This window comes from Charadrius vociferus, unplaced genomic scaffold (genome assembly GCF_000708025.1).
Source record: "Charadrius vociferus isolate BGI_N301 unplaced genomic scaffold, ASM70802v2 scaffold235, whole genome shotgun sequence".
Classification (NCBI taxonomy): domain Eukaryota; kingdom Metazoa; phylum Chordata; class Aves; order Charadriiformes; family Charadriidae; genus Charadrius; species Charadrius vociferus.
The window spans coordinates 196,291-213,278 of NW_009648536.1; the positions used below are offsets into that span (position 1 = coordinate 196,291).

General features: G+C 39.3%; 1 protein-coding gene across 1 annotated transcript in view; it reads left to right on the forward strand.

The window, feature by feature from the left end:
- Nucleotides 1-16,988, forward strand: part of CNTNAP4 (contactin associated protein-like 4) — a gene marked incomplete at its 5' end in the record, with an annotated part of 211,049 nt that overhangs the window by 115,118 nt on the left and 78,943 nt on the right. Inside the window, one exon of the mRNA XM_009885846.1 lies at nt 5,884-6,031. Within this exon, the coding sequence (XP_009884148.1) occupies nt 5,884-6,031 (148 nt within the window). The remainder of the gene's footprint in view (nt 1-5,883; nt 6,032-16,988) is intronic.

Consider the following 16,988-nt stretch of genomic DNA (forward strand, 5'->3'; position numbering starts at 1 on the left):
AGTCTGGAGGAAGCAAGACTTTCCCTTGGTTGATGAGGAACAAGTTAGAGATCAGTTAGATAAACTGGGTATCCACAAGTCCATGGGGCCTGATGGGGTGCATCCTCGAGTGCCGAGGGAGCTGGAGGAAGTCATTGTTGAGCTGCTCTCCATAATCTTTGAAAGGTCCTGGAGAACAGGTGAGGTGCCTGAGGACTGGAGGAAAGCCAATGTCACTCCAGTCTTCAAAAGAGCAAGAAGGAGGACATGGGAAACTACAGGCCCGTCAGCCTCACCTCCATCCCTGGAAAGATGATGGAACAGCTTGTTCTGGGTATCATCTCAAAGCACCTGGATGAAAAGAAGGTTATCAGAAGTAGCCAATATGGATTCACCAAGGAGAAGTCATGTCTGACTAATCTGATAGCCTTCTATGATGGTATGACTGGATGGTGGATCAGGGGAGGGCAGTGGATGTTGTCTACCTTGATTTCAGTAAGGCTTTCGACACTGTCTCCCACATCTCCTCGCAGCCAAGCTTAGGAAGTATGGGTTAGATGAATGGACAGTGGGGTGGATTGAACAGTGGCTGACAGATAGAGCTCAGAGGGTTGCGGTTAGTGGTGCAGAGTCTAGTTGGAGGTCAGTAACAAGGGGTGTCCCTCAGGGGTCAGTACTGGGTGCAGTCCTGTTCAATATATTCATCAATGATCTGGATGAAGGGATAGAGTTTGCTCTATGACATAAGTCAAGTTTGCTGACGACACAAGACTGGGACGAGTGGCTGACCTGGACAGGCTGGAGAGTGGGGCGGAGAGGAACCTAATGAAGTTCAACAAGGGCAAGTATAGGGTACTGCACCTGGGGAGGAATAACCCCATGCATCAGTACAGATTAGGGGCTGACCTGGAGAGCAACTCTGCAGAGAGGGACCTGGGAGTCCTGGTGGACAACAGGATGACCGAGAGTCAGCAATGTGCCCTGGTGGCCAAGAAGGCGAATGGCATCCTGGGGTGCATAAAGAAGAGTGTGGCCAGCAGGTCCGAGGAAGGTCACCCCCCCCCTCTACTCTGCCCTGGTGAGGCCGCATCTGGAGTACTGTGTCCAGTTCTGGGCTCCCCAGTTCAAGAAGGACAGGGATCTGCTGGAGAGGGTCCAGCAAAGGGCTACTAAGATGATTACAGGATTTGAGCATCTCTCTTATGAGGAAAGGCTGAGGCACATGGGTCTTTTTAGTCTAGAGAAAAGAAGACTGAAAGGACATCTTATCAATGGCTATAAAGACTTAAAGGGAGGGTGCCAGGGGGATGAGAACAATCTTTTTTCAGTGGTGCCCAGTGATAGGACAAGAGGTAATGGGCACAAGCTTGAACATAGGAAGTTCCATCTTAACATGAGAAGGAACTTCTTTCCTTTGAGGGTAGTGGAGCACTGGAACAGGCTGCTCAGAGAGGTTGTGGAGTCTCCCACTCTGGAGACATTCAAAACCCTCCTGGACGGTGTCCTGGGCAACCTGTTATAGGTGACCCTGCTCTGGTGGGGGGGTTGGACTAGATGATCTCCAGAGGTCCCTTCCAACCCTGACGATTCTGTGATCTAAAAGTAGAATATATTGTGCTTTACTGGCAAATTCTACAGCACAATGAATTAAAAGTTATTTAAAATATAATGTTGACAGTATTCCTTAAAACATTCTTAAAGGACTGCAAAAACACTAAGTGAAAAATAAAATTATAGATGTAGTAGCCTTTAAAATCTCTTCTTTCACAGGACTTTTTAGAATTATTTTTGTTTATTTTGTGTTTTTCAAATAACATTGTGTTCAAATAGAATTGTACTTTGTGAATCGCATTGCTCAAGTTCATAATATTAAATGATGAAATCAGTATGCCACAAATATCTGAAATATTTTAGACAAGCACATTAGAAATATTTATAAAATAAACCCCCTAATAACCAAACAAATGAAAAAGCAAACAAGCCCAAACTCCATTTTAACCAAGGAAGATGATAGATTGAGGGAACCACTGAATGTGAGGGCAAACATAATATCTTGTGCATGACATCAATACATCTGACATTAGTTAGTTATGGTTGCAGCATGCTAGTGATTTTAAGATCCCTCCACTTTTTTGCTTCGAAATCATGTTATTGCTACAACCAGTCAGATATTTTTCTTTTGACCATAATATTGGTCAGATGACATGCAAAACTTGCAGAGGATGTAAGTGCATCAGAACTTGGCAATGGACTATGTCCCTATGGAAAGAATTTATGATGATTTTCTAGCCAGTTTTTTGGTTTGGTTTTTTTTTTCTGTATGACCTATATAGATATCTCCAGTAGCCTACTGAGATTTCTATTCCCTTCCTGACTACCCCGGCACTAGTACCAACTACAGTTTTGGTGTGTGTCATAAGCAGAAAGCCTTTTACAGGCAGTTTGGCTTGACAGTGTTTCCAAAGCATAAACATCATCATGCAACAATGTCAAGTATTTTATAGGAACATCTCTTAGTTGCTTTTGCAGGTTTTGGTAGTAGAACTCATAAAACACACGACGAGCTCAGACCATTCTTGAGGTACACTTGTACCTCACTGCTAAACTTCCTCTTCCAACAAAATTATCCAGGTTGGGGTCCTGTTCCAGTTCTTGTCATTAAGCAAGAAATGGGAATTTTCATCTAAGTATACTTATTTAAAATAGTAATATTTGTATTTAATACAAAGTAACATTTGTAATAAATATATTTCTTACAATAAATACACAATATATGTAAAAACATTGCGCATATTATTTAGTCCAATAGTATATTTTACAGTGCATAGATAGTTTATTATACAGTAGGAGTTGCATTCACAAATGAGCGTTACCTGTTCTAGGTCATCTAAAGTATGGCTCAGCATACACAGTGCATATCGTATACACACCTTTACCTATGGGGGACTTTTTGACTGGCTGAGGAAATTTTGGACATGATGCTTGGTGTTACCCCTGGTCTAAAAACCTATTTGCTTTCTAGATGTAGGATGGAGAGGGAAACAGATAACTTCCTTTTTACATTATCTTGATGTAAGCTTACCTTCACAATTGTTCTGAGTTTGATGACACCCTTCAACACAGAGGATTTAGCTTTACTAATACAGTCTGGAGCACATGTGTGATTTCTGATGCCATAATGAACTGAATAATTCTGTCTTCAAAGCAGGGTTAAAATAGCTTGAAGTAAACTACAGGGTTAGAAGTTAAATAAGAGGGTTAAAACAAGTTTGAGAGTAGGCCCTCAATTCAGGCTTCTGTACAGCCTGGTGTACTTCACTTTCGTGGAATAAAAGAGGCCATGAAGAGCTATCTACTTAGACATCTATGCTCCTGAGTGCACCTGCTAGTGTTTAAGGCTAACAGCATTATAGTGTTTCCATGTTTCAAAAGCTGCATTCTTTGAGAAAGATGGCATGTCTTCATGTTATTAGAAAGCAGTATAATATAGTATCTGTAAAAGCATTAACTAAGATTCAGTAGACAGTTACATTGGAGGGGTTAGCTTTACAACCCTATTAATATTTATGCAAACAATGCTTACTGTGTGTAACATTTATATTAACTGAGAGTCACATTAAGTCTTTTTAACCATCAAATGCCTGTGCAGGTTGTGAGAAATCTACATAATCTAGAGAATGGCATGTTCACTTCAAGTGGTTTTGCACAAGAATGAAGTGATCTGAACAGTCTGAAGAAGGCTGAAGAAGGCTGGGGTGGGAGGAAGGAAGCTCACTAAATGGTTATAATTGTTGTTTATTTAAACGATTGTTGGATTGAACTGTGAAACAGCAATTGTGTTCTACTGTAAAGACGGGTGTACTTGTCACATTTAATATGCTTCTCCTCTGAAAAGCCTACAGCCTACTTTCATAGGCTTTGGGTATGCCTTTAGTATTTGTAGTCTGGAGGAAAAGGTGCCTGACTGCCTCCTCTTTCTCTTTCCTGTGAAAAGGATTAAAATTGAAAAAAGCTCCAAACTATGTATTTTAACCTTTAAAGTGTTTAAAATCAAGCAATAAAGACCCATTTAATACTCAACTCAATTGATACACTTTAAAATGTGTTCTTCCCAGATAAAGGCTTTGTAATATGACAGCTAAATGTATCGATTTCTAAATTGACCATTCTGAATGGTTTAAAAAGTAGTTTGAATTACTTGTAGGCCATTATTGAAGTCAAAAAAATAATTTTAGATTAGGAACACATGGCTTAAGTATACCCAGACGTAAAAAACTAAGGAATATGCACTCTGGACTCAACAACTAATTTTCATGAGATGGCTGCCCTCTGAAAATTATTTTGGAAAAAAAAATTAAACCTTAATTGAACACTTCATTTGCTCACAGTACTTAAAATTCTGGGGCCTGGGTTCTGGTTCAGTCAACAAACTAATTGATGCTTTCTTTGGAAGCTCTATTTGTTACAGACTGCAAATAAGGACTTAAAGGGACAAAAGTTCTGAAAGGGTCTCACCCTCCAAATAGTAACTCTTCTCTGGTATTTGTTTTGGCATGTTTCCACCTTCACCTGCTGTGATAGTGAAATTCTAAAGCATAAAGCTGAAAAGTGGTGTGGACATTCAGAGTCACTAACTCTCATTGTTTATTACTAGCTTAAAGGGTTAGCTGTAATGAGCCCATCCACTAGCTGTTTTCTTTTTTCTTTTCTTTTTCTATTGAATATTTAGAGATAAGAATTTGTTAAGATTTTACTATTACAAGGGAGGGAAGGTGCAAAATTCATGTATAGGAGGGCACCCAATGCAATGAAGCTCACCTTTGCTTCAAAAACTTATGGAAAGAGAAGCTGTATACCTAAAGATGTTGGTTTCTATATACTTCTGCAGTTGCAACATCTGCGGCTTATAGCTACAGCAGCAGTACTGTCCATATATCCAGAAATGTATACTCTTTTTAATTCTGCTCATCAAAGTATTTCAGAGAGCTATTTCTGTCTAATTTATCAGATATTTAGATGCAAAATATGTGAACAAAGTCTTTGAGCTTCACATATCACAAACAGGCAATGAGGAAAAAATCCTACACACCTTAACATATAACCAAAAAAAAACCCAGAAGATATTCTCCAGTCTTTAGGATGCTAAAGATCATGATTACATCTCTCTAGATTTTTTACGTTCTTCTTTGCATTTCTTTACATTTCTTTATGTTTTCATTATGCAAAAAAAAAAAAAAAAAAAGGAAAGTACTCTTATCTGTTAAATATTGCCCCAAAAATTTATCTATGATAATACTTCAATATTTTTTTTAGTCTCTCACCTGGGAAAAGAAAAAGTTGAAATTTAGATTTTTCTTTTTCAACAGAACACTCAGTTAAAATCCTTTTAGAATTCTCTGGATTCTTTAGGTTGGAACCAGAGTCTTTCAACACCATAGTCTGTCAGTGTAAGAACTTTTTGGATTCAGCATCCTATGCATCTAAAACACAGGCTTGCAATGAAATTTATCTAGCCTTTCGGTAAGAGGAAGTCATAGAGCTCACTCTGTTGTGTTATGAAAAATTATTAGATGGTACAATACACTAAAATGTCAGAATGTTTTACACATTTTGTAAATGAAATGTTTCGTTTTAGAATTTTTCTTTCAATTAAGTATTAGTAGGTGTAAGATTTTTAATGAGTGTGGTGTCAATGCTAAATACAGAGATGACTTAACACTTAATCCAGAAAAATAACAAAGATTGATTCAGCAGTTGTTCCTATAGAATTCACTGACAATTAAATTTTATTCCTGTGCTTGACTGTTTGCCAGATGAAGGTTTAAAATAAAAAGATCAGCAATACTTCCATATATTTCTGTATTCAATATGGATGTGGCTGATTTCTTTTTCATTTTCTTGTAGGCCTTTTCTGGAAACACAAATGCAGACAGTGTCGTATACTATAAGCTTCAGCATTCGATTAAAGCAAGATTTCTCCGTTTTGTGCCTTTGGACTGGAATCCAAATGGCAGAATTGGAATGCGCATTGAAGTGTATGGATGCACATACAGTAAGTGTTTACTGAATCAGATAAATGAAACAACTATTCATCATTGTCTTTTGCTGCCTAAATTACACTTGTAAATAGATTTCTAAGCTTAAATTTATTCTTGAATAAAACTGATTCAATAAGTTTATGTGCAGACTCCACTATTTCTGCATCATGTAACAATGTGTGATGCTTATTTTCCAGTTCTTTCTGTATTTGAATGAATTGTGTGGACATAATCCAATAACCGATTTACTGCAAACTCTTTTTTTGATAGTCTTAAATAAAACTGCATCTTGACATGGTATACTTTCTACCCGAAGGGCTAAACACGGAAAATGTTTACAGTTTTAAACATATACAGTCTTGGTCCTGAGCCAGTAAGAGTACAAGTAGATATACGTACAAACACACAACTGAAGAACATGTCAAAGCTGTTATATATTTGAGGCACTTTTAGAATATTTTTTGTGTCATTAATAAAACATTAATAACAGATATTAGCATTTGGAAGACAAATGCATACATGTTATGATTGTATTGGTCTTCTGGACAATGTAAATCTTCCTGTTGTCTTCCTGTTACTGTTCTTCAGCTCTGGAGTTTTAAAAAAATATTCCTCTTAGCAAGTTATTTACTGATTTTTATTCTCCATATCTTTTCTCCATGAGGGAAACATAATTTATTTTAAGCAACCTCTTTAATTACTTGTTTTAAGTACTTTCAGCTATGTTTTTTGTAGGACCGTTTTTTTCAACATCTATGCTTCAGCCACACTTTACATGGCAGACCTCTTCTGAATTCATTACTATCAGATTTTAACTGAACATCAGTAAAACACATCTCTGAGCTTTCTGCCTTAAACTTGGGTTTGTAAAACAAGTAAAAGACCATGAACTAAGGATACTGAAAATTTCAACCTGGCTGCAAGATATTAGGTCACCTCAGAAATTAGGTAGACTGCCCCGTTCCAGAGAACAGATAGCTCATGGCAGGAAAAGGGTGTGAGAAATTAAAAGCACACAGAATTTTTCAGTGACATCTGCCTGGAGACTGACAACAGGATTCATGAATCCTAGAACAATCTAATGATACTGCTGTAACTGAGAAACATGGTCAAAATTCAACTCACCCCCCACTGTTTTAAGTGCCAAGACTACTAAAAATTAAAAACAGAAGCTGAACAGATGACTTTATCATTCCCAGTGGAAAGCTCATCTGAGTCTCCCATTTGAGATCTCATCTTTGTGGTACTTGATGAGAGTACACTCTTTTCTGCCTCTAAGCTACACTGAAAGTCAATCAGCTTTGCTTCCTCCCAGTCCTTTACCTTGGACGTTCAACAATATTTAAATTCTTACTCAAAGTCTTGTTCTCAAACATTTCCAAACTGAAGAGCTCTCTTTTTCACATGCCTAAAATCTAGATTTCAATTATCTACATTCGCTACTGTAATTTTCTCTATCACACCTTGCAATGTATCTTATAGCTCTCTTCTGTGATGTCCCTATTGCCATGCTGCCAGTGGAAAATCTATGAGTCTCAATGAGAAAAAGAGGACTGTGTCCACATAACTAAAAATAACAAAACATATAAAATAAGCAGCTACAATACAAGTTACAAAGAATATTTATTTCATCTATTATCCGCAGTAATGCAGTACATAAAGATCCTGATAGTGTTGAAAACATGGAATTTTTTTATAAGCTGCATAAAATTTTCTCTGTATTAATGATGTTGAAAGTTCTTGAAATTCTCACTTTTTCTATGTATAAATTATTTCATTCCAAATGAATTGTAGACTGTTTATTATCTCTTTATTTATTTTGAACATCTAGAATTACCATGTGCTTCTAGTAGTTCAACTCAGTGATTGCTGTTGATGATAAACCAGGTGTTTATAGTCTTATGGTTCTAAAATACATTTAATAGTTTCAAAGATGATTTCTTTCCAGCCTTTTCCTCCATTTATTAGACAAATGCAGGACATGTAGTTATTGTTACAGTAATTATGCCTTACAGTTTCTGAATTGCTAGGTTCTTTTCCAGGCAGGACCAGAAAATAAAGAAAAGCAGAAATGCCAGTGACACTTTAACTTTGATTCACACTTTCTAGATTTCCCATTTCTCAATCTTCCCTTCTGAGAGATCTCCCTGGGTCTTATATTGTACTCAGTTGTTCTGTGATTACTCAGCCCCCTGAACTACTAGACAGGGGTGGGGATCAGAATGAACTAGCCATAATCCAAGGGGAAATGGTGAAGGACCTGCTACACCATTTAGACACACAGAAGTCTATGGGACCAGATGGGATCCACCTGATGGTACTGAGGAAGCTGGTGGAAGTGCTCATCAAGCCATTTTCCATCATTTATTAGCAGTCCTGGCTAACCAGGGAGGTCCCAGTTCACTGGAGGTTAGCAAACGTGGTGCCCATCCACAGGAAAGGGCAGAGGGAGGATCCAGGGAACTATACTCCGGTCAGTCTGACCTCAGTGCCTGGGAAGGTTATGGTGCAGATCATCCTGAGTGCCATTACATGGCACAGGCAGGACAACCAGGCGGACAGGCCCAGTCAGCACGGATTTATGAAAGGCAGGTCCTGCTTGACAAACCTGATCTCCTTCTATGGCAAGTTGAGCCACCTAGTGGAAGAGGGAAAGGCTGTGGATGGTGTTTACCTGGACTTTAGTAAAGCCTTTGATACTGTTTCCCACAGCATCATCCTGGAGAAATTGACTGCTCATGCCTTGGATGGGTGTTCTCTTCACCTGGTGAAAAACTGGCTGGATTGCCATGCCCAGAGAATGGTGGTGAATGAAGTTAAATCCAGCTCATGGCTGGTCACAAGTGGTGTTCCCCCGGGCTCAGTGCTGGGGCCAGTTCTCTTTAATATCTTTATCAACAACCTGGATGAGGGGATCGAGTGCACCCTCAGTAAGTTTGCAGTTGACACCAAGTTAGGTGGGAACATTGACCTGAGGGTAGGAAGGCTCTACAGAGGTATCTGGACAGGCTGGATTGATGGGCTGAGGCCAATGGTGAGTTTCAACAAAGCCAAGTGCTGGGTCCTGCGCTTGGGACACAGCAATCCCATGCAGCGCTACAGTCTTGGGGAAGAGTGGTTGGAAAGATGACCAGCAGAAAAGGACCTGGGGTTACTAGTTGAAAGCTGGCTGAAAAAGAGCCAGCAGTGTGCCCAGGTGGCCAAGGCGGCCAACAGAATCCTATCTTGTAACAAGAACGTTGTAGCCAGCAGGACTAGGGAAGTGACAGTCCCCTTGTACTTGGCTCTGGTAAGGGCGCACCTTGAATACTGTGTTCAGTTTTGGGCTCCTCACTACAAGAAAAACATTGAGGTTCTGGAGTCCGTCCAGAGAAAGGCAATGAAGCTTGTGAAGGGTCTAGAGCACAAGTCTTATGAGAAGCAGCTGAGGGAACTGGGGTTGTTTAGCCTGGAGAAAAGGAGGCTGAGGGGAGACTTTATTGCTCTACAACTACCTGAAAGGAGGTTATAGCGACGTGGGGGCTGACCTCTTCTCCTTAGTGCCAAGTGATAGGATGAGAAGAAATGGGTTCAACTTACGCCAGGTGAGTTTTATATTGGATATTAGGAAAAAATTCTTCACAGAAAAGGTTATCATGCATTGGAACAGGCTCCCCAGAGAAGTGGTGGAATCACTATCCCTGGAGGTTTTTAAAAGATGGGTAGACATGGTGCTTAAAGACATGGTTTAGTGGTGGGTTTGGCACTGTTAGGCTGATGGATGGACTCGATGATCTTAAAGGACCCTTCCAACCTAGACAATTCTAGGATTCTATGAGTCTAAAAGTAAATAATTCTCTTTCCATTTACCACTGAATATGTGGACTGTGTTCTGTATTCAAGTGCAAATGTAGTAATTTCTTCATTCAGTCTTATCTGTTGCAAAACACACAACTAACACTAAAACTGCAAGAATATATAAAGTTGATCTTACTATTCCGTAAAGCGATACTGAAAAATGCATGTCTGTTACATCGAAAAGAAGTCATCACTGTCTTAGTGAAGTAATAAAGGACAATTGTTGGTACTATTTTCAAGTTGCTGCTCTGTTGCCTTCCAGCCAAATACCTGCTCTGAATAACTTAGCCTAGTATCCTCAGCACTAAAGTTTCCCATTTAATTACAAATGTAATTTCCCATTGATTACGTTTAATTAATGAGGTTTAGTAAGATCCATGATAGATGTCCCTAGGATAAACCAGGTTATTATGTTTTGGGTATTTTTTCTTCTTTTTTTACACAGAGCTCCCTTTTTATTATAAACTTCTTAGGCCAAGAACTGTTACACTTTATATATTTGTAAAGCATGCATACAGAACAAGTCTTTCCATTTTTGCCTCTTCATGCTTATGGAATAGAAAGGCTAAATAAGGGTAGTCGGTTATGGAGTTACATGAAACATTGAAAAAGATCCTATGTATTCTTCATCTTTGGTTCTTCTTCTTCCTCACTCTGCTACCTTTTCCATGTTCCTGAGTTTTCTTACTCGTGTTCTACAGTCTTTTTCATGTAAGAAAGAAAGAAAGAAAGAAAGATGTTTTCTACCTCCAGGTGAACTACCTGGCTTCATGTGGACTGATGAAATCTGCTTGTGCATGACTGCACAAAGACTGTGCTGCCAAAAAAATCCCACCCCAAAATTGCTCTCAGCCTTTGCCCAACAGTTTTACCTATTTAGTGTGTGCAAAAGAGATTGATGAATCTCTACAGACGTTTCCTGTATTTTGTTCCTGAAATGTCAAATTGTGACAATTAAGTCATATAAAACAGAGTTCAGGTTAAGCTATCCCCTGTCACTAAAAAAGAGAAATTAGAAGTCTCTTTGGCTTACTCTTTTCTCCATCATAACTCTCTCTTTCTCATCCAATCCTCTGAAAGCCAGTAGACTAAAAATAGAAACAAAACAAAACAAAACAGGGCTTTTTAATAAGACAAACAGAAAGATGGGTTTAAATGTAAAAATGACAATTGCATAAACTTGTAGGAGAAAGATAACTGGGAGCTAAATGCATGTTGTACTTTAAAACATTGTTAGATTCAGTGCCTAACAACAAGCCCTGCAGGTACTGTGATATGCAAACCCTCTTCCAGAGTCCCTTAACACTATTAACACTATTACTGAGCATTCCCTTCTTGGCTGGAAAGCACAAAATAGATGGCACAGTTGCATCAGTCAATGAAAGGACTTTCCATCCTCTTCATAACTGGGACAATGTGCTTTCTAGAGCTTGATGTTGAATGTGATTGTAAAAAAGTTCATTTTAAATGTGGTTGATTATGAACAATCTTACCATGATATTTTTTTTTTTTTTTTTTTTTCAAAGTCTTTGTTTAAAGCAACACTTAAGTCCTGATTTACCTAACTTTTCTGAACACTGTGAACCTTTTCAGGTCTGCTTTCCCCAAAACTGGAAAGGGACAGAGACCAGATTTCTTTTTTTAATACAATTGGTCAGGACTAAGGATATCTAAAACCAATACAAAAATGCTAAAAAGTTTCATTGTTGTAAGTTTTTTTCTTTATAGAGCATTAGCTTTAATTTCAATTAATTTAAAGGTCAATAAAAATCAAACCATATTTCAAAGATATTGCAGCTAAAACTTTTGCTCAAGATCACCAGAACACTTGATCCTATGGTTTGTGAGGAGTTTTCCAGAATTTCCAGTTTTTCAGAGGCATTTCATCACTTCCAAAGGTATTTTCACAGCATATGAAGGAATTAGATTATATTAATTTGAGAAAGACACATAAAAGACACATGTAAATTGTGAAAACAAAAGATGGTGTTCACAAAGCAAATCAACCTTTTTTTTAATTTCCCTTATTTATGATGGTAGAGTAGGGAAAACCCATGGAGATTGATGTTCAAGTCTAGGGACTATTAGAAGCTGACAGTAATTGGTAAATATGACCGAGGACGATGTTACGACACTCTGGGTATTTGGGCTCATTCTTTCTACCCTGATAACCCTGTAGGAGACCCAAGCTCTATTTCTCACAACTCTGTCAATTTATTTCTAGTGGTAATGCACAGATAGTGAAGACAAAACATGCGTGAGGAATGTTATAAGAATTTTTATTAACATCTGCAACCCTTTCACAATCTTCATTCATTCATGGTGGTGGGGGAAAGGTTTGATTTTGTTTATTTTCCAAATTTGAACAGAGTAGATTTTTCTTCTCAAGCCCTAGTGCTGCAGAATAGTGAAAGGGATTTTGGAAAGCAGCGCTAAATGTTGTTTATGCTCTTGTCTCAATAACTAAGGTCAAGAGTATGTTTCCAATCAAGAGACCTGCTGTTATGAGTACCTACTAAGAATATACCTAGTTAGCTGGTTTGATAGATACATAACAATGTAGAAGTTCTATTATTAAGGTTGTTATTGAAACTATTAAAATTCACATTTGTTATTTAAATTTAACATTGACTAATAGTTTTACTGTCCACATTTATTCAATGATGTAATGAAGTAAAATAGTCAATCTAAGATTCATTTTTTTGTAAATGTCATATTTATTCATTGTATATTTGGTAAATGACTTCTTCATAAATAAGAAGTATATTATCAAGATGTGAAAAAATCAAGAAATTATTTAAAAAACATAGCTGTATTCCCGTTACAAAAGTTTTTGGAAATGTAATATAAATGACTGACTTTAAGTACCGTAGTTAGTTTGAATTGAGATCATTTCCATGCTGATAAAATGGAGAAATATTTTTAATGAAATTAAAAAATTTATTAAATAGATAAGGGGTTTCTGTTGACTTTCAAGAAGTCGACCAGCCAGTTGAAAAATAACTTCATATTTTATTAAATATCCTTTATGTCTTCATTTATTTCAAAAATGTATCTTTCAAGGGTAATTACCTTTTTCTTTTTTACTTATGAACTGTGCATACTCTATGAGGTTTTTATAGTGTTATCAGTTCTTTTGTGTGTGTCTTGTCCAATTTGTAGTGATTTTGACAGTTAATCCTTTATATTATTGGGATAAAATCAGTCCTTTTCCTTCCCTTCCCTTCCCTTCCCTTCCCTTCCCTTCCCTTCCCTTCCCTCCCCTCCCCCTCCGTGGCGCTCGAGTAAAGTTAACGTACATTTTAGCACAGTCATAAGAAATATGAATGCAAGTATGTCAGAAAGCATATATTCATAACATAATAATGAAAATTCCTCAGTATTACTCTTTTCTTCATCTGTAAAAGTTAGGAGTTTATTGTTTTATCTATTATAGTGCAAAATCAAGCAGGTCAAGGGAAGTGATTCTCCTCCTCTACTCAACTCTCACGAGACACCACCTGGAGTACTGCATCCAGCTCTGGGGTTCCCAACAGCACTAAAACAGGGACCTGTTTGAGTGGGTCCAGAGTAGTGCCATGAAAATGATCAGAGGGCTGGAACAGCTCTCCTACATGAAGAAAGACTGAGGGATTTGGGGTTATTCAACCTGGAGAAGAGAGAAGGCTTTAGGGAGGCCTTATTGTGGCCTTTCAATACTTAAAAGGGGTGTTACAACAAAGATGGAGAAAGAGTTTTTTCCAGGGCCTATACTAACAGGACAGTAACAGTTTAAAACTGAAAGAGGACACAAGGAAGAATTTTTGTTTCTTTTTTTTAATGATGAGGGTGATGAAACAATGGAAAAGGTTCCCCAGAGAACTTGTGGATGCCCCTTCATTGGAAGTATTCAGGGTCAGGTTAGATGGGGCTTTGAGCAATCTGATGTAGTGAAAGATGTCCCTTCCCATGGCAGAGGCATTGGAACTAAATGATATTCAAAAAGTCCTTTCAAACCTGGACTATTGTGTGTATGATTCTATGCTGTCAAGACATCTGTTGAGGTGTGTCCCCAACTCTCCCCATTTAAGGTGTTGGAGGCTCCCCTATCTGCCTCTCTGACCTGCTTTCTAGGGAGGTTTACTGCTTGCTAGGGACTTGGATCCAGGACATTGTGGACCAACTGTTGAGGCTTGTCCAGCAGCCTACTGCTGCTTTTCCATGTGGGCATCAACAGTACTGCCAGGGGAGGCCTGATGCGTATCAAGCATGACTGTATGCTTCTAGGGACAAGGGGCAAGGGAATAGGCTCTCAGGTGGCATTTTCCTTGTTCCTACTGAGAAGAGAGAAATGCTTGTGGAGGAGGGGGTGGATCCTTTGGATCAATAACTAGTTGCACAGCTGATGTCAGCAGCAATTATTCAGATTTAACAAACTTAGGACACCCTTTTAGGATCAAAAGTTGCTAGAAAGACATAGAGTCCATTTGACCACATAGGGCAAAAGCATCTTTTCCTACAGGATGGCCAACCTGGTGAGGAGAGCTCTAAACTAGGAATGATAGGGGAAAGAGATGATGGCCCAAAATCAAGTGAGGAGGTGTTGGACTGGTTTGGAAAACAAAGGCCTCAGGGCAGTGTGGACAAAAAAGACCATGGAAACAACAAACCAGGGCTGAAATGCATTTCACCATATCCAGTGCAGATACAAAAACAAGTTTTCACACTTTTTCTGAGAAATCAACACAAGCCAATGCCTTTCTGCAGTGCCTGTGTGCTAATGCACGCAACACGGGGAACACACAGAGGAAATTGAGGTCTTCATGCATTTGAAATATTACGATCTCATCACGACCATAGAGACATGGTGGAATAACTTACATGACTGGAGTGGTGCCAGGCTGTTTAGAAAGGACTAGCCAGGACAATGAGGAAAGGCAATTGACATTCATGTGAGCAAGCAGCAGGAGTGCATGGAGCTCTGCTTGGGGACAGATGATGAGACAGCTCAGAGATTATAGGTTAGGATCGGAGGACAGACCAAAGGTGGTGTTGTTATGGTGATGTCTGCTACAGACTGCCTAATATGGGAGAAATGGATAAGGCCCTCTTCAGAAAACTAGAAGAAGACTTCGGTTCACAGGCTCGGTCCTTATTGCAGACTTTAATCAACCAGCTATCTGCTAGTATAGCAGGGCATAAGCAATCCACGAGTTTTCTGGAGTTCTTTAATGATAACTTCCCAACACAGGTGATCAAGGACCTGACAAGATGACACTCTACTGGCCCTCATACTTACAAACAAGGAAGAACTGGTGGTGATGAGAAAGCTGGGGCAGCCTTGGCTACAACAACTATAAGACTGTGATGTTCAAGATCCTGACAGAAGGGAACAAAGCAAATAGCATGATCACAGCCCTGGACTTCAGGGGAACAGGCTTTTTCATGGTCAGATTGGAAGAGTAACATGGGAGATGAACCTGAAGACAAGAGGGAACCGGGAGAACTAGTTGTTTTTCAAGGATCATTTCCTCCAAGCTCAAGAAAGGACTATACCAACAAGTAGAAAATCAAGCAAAAGTAGCAGGAGGCCTGCGTGGATGAGCAAGGAGCTCCTAACTGAGCTCAGGGTTAAAAAGGAAGTGTACAAGAGGTGGAAGCAAGGTTAGATGACCCAGGAGGAATTCAGAAACATTGTCTGAGTATGCAAGAATGTGGTTAGGAAAGCCAAACCACCTGGATTTGAAACTGATAAAGGTCATGGAAGGCAACAAGAAGGACTTCCATAGGTATATCTGAATGAAAAGGAAGACTAGGAAACCTATGGTCTCATTGCTGAGTAAAGCAGGGAATCTGGGGGCAAAAGACATGGATAAGGCCAAGGTACTCAATGCCCTCTTCACCTCTATCTTTGCTGGTAAGACTTGCCTCCAGGAATCTCAGGTCTCTGAGGCCCACAGGAATTACAAGAGCATGGGATACCCTCAGTAAAGTAGGGTGAGGCTATGTAACATTTGAACAAGTTGGACGTAGGTAAGGCCATGGACCTACTGGGATGCACCCAGAGTGCTGAGGGGACTGGCCACGATCATTCCTCAGAATGGCCACACTTGTTTATCTTTGAAAGGTAGTGGCAACTGGGAGAGGTTCCTAAAGAGAGGAAGAGAGCAAATATCCCTCCTATCTTCAACAAATGCAAGAAGTAATACCTGGGTAAATACAAACTGTTCAGCCTCATTTTAATCCCTGGGAAGCTGAAGGAGCAAATTATCCTAGAACCTGTTTCCAAACATGTGAACATGAGGAAATTTTTGTAAATAGTCAGCACAGATTTATGAAGGAGAAATCATGCCTGACCAAATATATATATATAGTGATATAACTACCATGGGGGGTGAAAAAGGAGTGTTTGGTGTTGGTTATCTTGAGTTTAGCAAGAGCTTTGATGATGCTTACCATGATGTCCTCACAGACAACTGATAAGCACAGGCTATTTGTGTGGGCAATGAAGTGAACTGAAAACAGACTGAACTGCCTGGCTGAAGGAGTTGAGGTCAGAGGCACAAAGACAAGATGAGTCTATTCACTTGTGACGTATCCTATGGGTTGATAGTGGTTGCAATGTTGTTTAACATCTTCCTTAAAGACCTGGATGATGAGGCAAAGTATACGTTCAGCAAGTTTGCACCAAATGAAATTTGGAGGACTGATTGACACACCAGAGGGTTTTAATACCATTTAGAAGGACCCAGACAGGGTGGAGAATTGGGCTGACAGGAGTCTTATGCTGTTCAACAAAGGGGAGTGCAAGGTCTTGTGCCTGTGGAGGAATAATCCCCGCAAGGTTTTGCCAGCACACGCTGGGGGTTCACGGCGGCTTTGAAGAAACAGACATGAGGGTTCTGGTAGACACTAAGTTGACCGTGAGCTGGCAACATGCCCTTGCAACACAAAAGGCCAATAGCATCCTGGGCTGTTTTAGCAAGAGTGTTGCCAGCAGGTCAAGGAAGGTTATCCTTTCTCTCTACTCAATCATGGTAATGAAACAAGTCTGAATTGCTGGGTCCAATTCTGGGATCCCTACTATAAGAAAGACAAGGACATACAGGAGAAAATCCAGCAAAAGCCACAAATATGGTTAAGGGACTGGAATGT